Source organism: Lolium perenne, chromosome 2 (assembly GCF_019359855.2).
Source record: "Lolium perenne isolate Kyuss_39 chromosome 2, Kyuss_2.0, whole genome shotgun sequence".
Lineage (NCBI taxonomy): Eukaryota > Viridiplantae > Streptophyta > Magnoliopsida > Poales > Poaceae > Lolium > Lolium perenne.
In genome coordinates, this window is record NC_067245.2 from 190,345,205 (window position 1) to 190,351,422 (window position 6,218).

The following is a 6,218-nucleotide window of genomic DNA, read 5'->3' on the forward strand; positions in this document are numbered from 1 at the left end:
GCCTCCGCGCTGACCTCAAAAAAGGGGGTAAAGGTCTTGCAGCTTTAGAGCGGTCTCGCAAACGGCAAGCATCCAGAATCCGATACCTTCATGAGGGTGACGCAAACACAAAGTTTTTCCACCTTCGCGTCAATGCTAGGAAGCGCAAGAATCACATTCTTAGGCTCAAGCTCAATGATGGTTGGGCTACGACTCATGAGGAAAAAGACAAATTGATCTTCGATCACTTCTCTAGCACCCTGGGCCGACCCCCTCCACGACAGCTGGACTTCAACTGGGATGCTTTAAATCCCACGGTACACCCCCTTGAAGACTTGGGCCTTCCTTTCTCGAAACTAGAGATAAAAGAGGCCATCGACGACATGCCAATTGATAATGCGCCGGGACCTGATGGTTTCTCTATAGCCTTCTTCCGCTCCTGCTGGGATATTATAAAAGACGACCTTATGGGCACCATAAATGCCTTTTCTGAGTTATCAACACGGAACTTTCACATTATCAACACCGCAAATATGATGCTTCTACCGAAGAAGGATGGCGCTGAGTCCATTTCTGATTTTCGGCCTATTAGCCTAATTCATGTGATCCCAAAGATTATCGCTAAGGCTATGGCACGTCGTCTCAGCCCGAAGATGAATGAGATCATTTCCCGCAGCCAAAGTGCCTTCATCAAGAATAGAACTATCCATGACAACTTCATGTACGTCAGAAACACGGCCCGCAAACTTCACCGCAGCAAAACACCATCCCTTCTCATCAAGCTAGACATCGCCAAGGCTTTTGACTCTGTTCGTTGGGACTATATGCTTGACCTCCTGCAGCGCCTTGGGTTTCCCCAAAGATGGCGTGCTCTCTTGACGACTCTGTTCTCTACGGCCTCGTCTAGAGTGCTTCTCAATGGGATTCCAGGAAAGAACATCTCTCATGGTCGTGGCCTCAGGCAAGGAGACCCCCTCTCGCCTCTCTTGTTTGATATCGCCATCGACCCGCTCCAGAAAATCTTGGAAGAGGCTACGAACTCTGGGCTTCTTCACGCTATGCCGGGTGGTTTAGAGGGTCCTTGGGTCTCTCTTTATGCGGATGATGCGGCCATCTTCTTGACTCCTACAGAACATGATATATCGGGGCTTGCCAATATCCTTCACCAGTTTGGAGAGGTCACGGGCATGGTGACCAACGTGATGAAAAGTTCCATCGCCCCTATCCAATGTGCAAATGTGGATCTACCGGAAATCTTGGCGAACTTCCCTGCGGCGCTGGCCTCTTTCCCCATAAAGTACTTGGGGTTACCTCTTTCCCTTGGGCGGCTCAAGAGGGCTGATCTTCAGCCATACATTGAGAAAGCGGTAGCGCGTCTGAACCCTTGGAAAGGCAAATTTCTTAACCGTGCTGGATGCACCACTCTTGTTAAATCGGTGCTTTCTTCTATGCCTATTTTTCTGCTAACGGCTCTAAAGGCAGACAAGGGCATTCTAAAGGCTTTCGCGAAAATTAGCCGTGGCATGCTATGGGCCTGCAAGGAGGCGGTCAGTGGAGGGAAATGCAAGGTCAACTGGCAGAAAGTTTGTTGCCCTAAGGAGCTTGGTGGTCTTGGAATCCTAGACTTGGAAAAATTCTCTCGAGCCCTAAGGCTTCGATGGCTTTGGTATGAATGGACGGCGCCGGATAAACCTTGGGTGGGCTCGGAAACTCCTAATGATGCCTCTTATTTGGACCTCTTCAACGCTGCAACTAGGGTCACCATTGGCGATGGAGGAAAAGCCTCCTTTTGGTCTTCCTCCTGGCTCAACGGCGCCCCACCCAAGGACATTGCCCCCCCTGATTTTCTCGGCGTCCAAAAGGAAGAACCGAACCGTGCGGGATGCCCTTCATAACCAGAGTTGGGTGGCTGACATTGCGGTTGACGCCTTCACCATAGACCATATGGAGCAGTATGTCCGCCTCTGGGAGCTTGTCTCGAACATCAACCTTACTCCTGGCACTGAGGATTCCATTGTCTGGACGCTGACTCCCAATGGTTGCTACTCGGCCAGATCTGCCTACAAGGCCCAGTTCATGGCGGCTTTACCTTGCCCCTTCGGCAACATCGTCTGGAAGACTTGGGCTCCCCCGAAGTGTCGTTTCTTCGCCTGGCTTGCTGTCCAAAATCGCCTTTGGACCGCTGATCGTCTTGCCAAAAGAGGGTGGCCACACCCTCCTACTTGCCAGCTTTGTAGATGCTCCCCGGAAATGGCCCGGCACCTCCTTTTTGAGTGTCGCTTCTCCAAGAGAATATGGATGGCAGCAGCCTCGTGGCTATCTTGCCCGGACCTTATCCGCTGTCTCGGCACCGGGAGGCCTAAGGTGCTGGAATACTGGCAAGCTATCGCCAGAACCCCCACCTCTTCTACTAAAGGCCTGCGAACTGCAATTATACTAATTGCCTGGGAGATTTGGAAGGAGCGAAATGAGCGTGTGTTCAACAATAAATCCTCCCTTCCCTCGGAGATCATGCTCAAAATAAGGGAGGAGGGCAAAGACTGGATTCTTGCCGATGCTAAGGGCCTAGCAGAGCTCGTGGGCTGACCATTTTGTAGTGGTTTTCTCTTTTCGAGGGAGGGGGTGTGTTTGCCCCCCCCTCTTCCCTCCTCTTTTTTTGTTTTATGGCTCTTGCCATCCCCTTGTTTGCTTCTCCTATATTAATATAAGGCAAAAGCTTTTTTGCCCGTTTCAAAAAAAAAAAAAGATTTGGTGTAGTATGTTTGCGCTTCAGGGAAAGACACAGCGGTGATTTTATTGATTGTCAGATTTTACATCGTTTTCCAGTAACTCATAGATAAAATCAGGAGGGTCATCAATCCACAGTTCCACACACGGATTGAGACGCCTCTGCTTTACTGGCTAGTATATGAGCTACTCTATTGCTTTCCCAAAAACAATGCTCAAAGGCTACATGAGCAAAACCCTTAACTAGAAAAATGCACTTCTCGGGTAAATTGCCGCAGCTGGTCCAATAGAATTTCCACCATCCTTCATAGTTCAAATGACTTCCATACAATCGCTCTCGACAATTAGTTTTGAGCATCCTACCTGTCCTGCGAGTAGAAGACAATCTCTAAGAGCATTTCCACCGGTGCCCCTCAAATACACGCCGGCAGGGGCGCCGGTACTGCCGTATGGGGCGTTGCATCATTTATTTAGGGAAGGTGTTCCCACACCGGCGTCCCCCATTCGATAGACCTTAATAAAATTTAAATGTAAAAGAAATTTAAAAAACGAAATTCATACGAATTAAGACTAGTGTTTTAGACAACAGTGACTCGAATTTGAACTAAAAACTAAAAAAACTAGCGGCGCCCCCGGAAGGCGATGTAGTTGAGGTTGTCCGCGTCGTCGTCGCCGTCGTCGCTGGACAATCGAAGGACCAATCGTCGTCCTCCCCCTTTGGCGCTGGTGGCTCAGAAAGACCAGCGAGGTCAATGAAGTTCTCGTCGTGGTCCATGGCGGACCACACCGCAGCCTACCGCGGGTCGATCGTGATCTGTCGGTAGTCCTCGTCGACCGAGCGGCCGACGATGACGTGCTGCCCCGGGAAGTCCTCCGGGTCATCGCCGCCACGGAGGGCCGCCCGTGCCTGCGTCTCCATCTCCCACCACCTCTTCGTCACCGGCGAAGGTGGTGGCGAGCCCGCAGCGTCCTCCTCCTTGGGGCGGCAGCGTTGAACCGTCCCCGGCGTTCTTCGAGCCGGAGCCGAAGCTGTGCGCCTCAGGCCGTCTTGGATGACGACACCGCCCGAAGGAGGCGCGTGCGCGGCCGAGGACGTGCGGCCGCCGGCGGTCGATGATCCGGTGCGCGAGTTGCCTGATGCCGTCGTCCTTGCCGGTGGCCTCTGTAGAGGCGGCGCCTCCGGTGCCATGCATTGCGCCTGGGGGTAGTACAGCGGGACACACAGGGGGTCGACGCCGTGGATTCGTGGGTGATACGTCTCCGACGTATCGATAATTTCTTATGTTCCATGCCACATTATTGATGTTATCTACATGTTTTATGCACACTTTATGTCATATTCGTGCATTTTCTGGAACTAACCTATTAACAAGATGCCGAAGTGCCAGTTGCTGTTTTCTGCTGTTTTTGGTTTCAGAAATCCTAGTAAGGAAATATTCTCGGAATTGGACGAAATCAACGCCCAGGGGCCTATTTTTCCACGAAGCTTCCAGAAGTCCGAAGACGAAACGAAGAGGGGCCACGAGGCAGCCAGAGCATAGGGCGGCGCGGCCCCTGCCCTGGCCGCGTGGCCCTATGGTCTGGGCCCCTCGCGCCGCCTCTTGACCTACCCTTCCGCCTACTTAAAGCCTCCGTGACGAAACCCCCAGTACCGAGAGCCACGATACGGAAAACCTTCCAGAGACGCCGCCAACGCCGATCCCATCTCGGGGGATCCAGGAGATCGCCTCCGGCACCCTGCCGGAGAGGGGAATCATCTCCCGGAGGACTCTACGCCGCCATGGTCACCTCCGGTGTGATGTGTGAGTAGTCTACCCCTGGACTATGGGTCCATAGCAGTAGCTAGATGGTTGTCTTCTCCCCATTGTGCTATCATTGTCGGATCTTGTGAGCTGCCTAACATGATCAAGATCATCTATCTGTAATTCTATATGTTGCGTTTGTTGGGATCCGATGAATAGAGAATACTTGTTATGTTGATTATCAAAGTTATATCTATGTGTTGTTTATGATCTTGCATGCTTTCCGTTACTAGTAGATGCTCTGGCCAAGTAGATGCTTGTAACTCCAAGAGGGAGTATTTATGCTCGATAGTGGGTTCATGCCTGCATTGACACCTGGGACAGTGACAGAAAGTTCTAAGGTTGTGTTGTGCTGTTGCCACTAGGGATAAAACATTGATGCTATGTCTAAGGATGTAGTTGTTGATTACATTACGCACCATACTTAATGCAATTGTTTGTTGCTTTGCAACTTAATACTGGAAGGGGTTCGGATGATAACCTGAAGGTGGACTTTTTAGGCATAGATGCAGTTGGATGGCGGTCTATGTACTTTATCGTAATGCCCAATTAAATCTCACTATACTCATCATGATATGTATGTGCATAGTCATGCTCTCTTTATTTGTCAATTGCCCAACTGTAATTTGTTCACCCAACATGCTGTTTGTCTTATGGGAGAGACACCTCTAGTGAACTGTGGACCCCGGTCCAATTCTCTTTACTGAAATACAATCTACTGCAATACTTGTTCTACTGTTTTCTGCAAACAATCATCTTCCACACAATACGGTTAATCCTTTGTTACAGCAAGCCGGTGAGATTGACAACCTCACTGTTTCGTTGGGGCAAAGTACTTTGGTTGTGTTGTGCAGGTTCCACGTTGACGCCGGAATCCCTGGTGTTGCGCCGCACTACATCCCGCCGCCATCAACCTTCAACGTGCTTCTTGACTCCTACTGGTTCGATAAACCTTGGTTTCTTACTGAGGGAAACTTGCTGCTGTACGCATCACACCTTCCACTTGGGGTTCCCAACGAGCGTGTGCTTTACGCGTCATCAAGCTAAATTTCTGGCGCCGTTGCCGGGGAGATCAAGACACGCTGCAAGGGGAGTCTCCACTTCTCAATCTCTTTACTTTGTTTTTGTCTTGCTTAGTTTTATTTACTACTTTGTTTGCTGCACTAAATCAAAATACAAAAAAATTAGTTGCTAGTTTTACTTTATTTGCTATCTTGTTTGCTATATCAAAAACACAAAAAAATTAGTTACTTGCATTTACTTTACTTATTTCATCATGTTTCCTTTTAATTTTACCACAAAAGACATACCGGTAGGACGTGGGTCTATAGTTGGGAGAAATAATATAGAAGAATTTTTCAATCATGTTAGTACCATTGAAAATTTTGAAGATAGACACTTGGTAGACCTTGCGCCTACTTATGAAATTGCTGCCGCGCATTTAGTTCGCCTGTTGGAGACTAAATTTGTTAATCTTAATCCTATAATCCAACACATGTTTCTCACACTTGGTGATATGGAAGAAGGGGAAAAGAAAGATTTCGTTTTAGAAACCCTTCTTAGAGAATTTGGTGGTCTAGCAAGAGAAGCTAGAAAGGTCTTTGCTAAATTTAATATGCTTGGTTCTCATACTAATTTTGTTAGTCTCCTTGAAAAGATGGACATGGATAGAATAAGATACACTAATAATATTGATGATGGTGGGGAGAT

General features: G+C 49.0%; 1 protein-coding gene across 1 annotated transcript; it reads left to right on the plus strand.

The window, feature by feature from the left end:
• Positions 1-1,923: 1,923 nt before the first annotated feature.
• LOC139835695 (uncharacterized) lies at positions 1,924-2,565 on the plus strand. Its single transcript, XM_071825556.1, has one exon. It carries the CDS (start codon positions 1,924-1,926, stop codon positions 2,563-2,565), a length of 642 nt encoding a protein of 213 aa, XP_071681657.1.
• Positions 2,566-6,218: the final 3,653 nt, after the last annotated feature.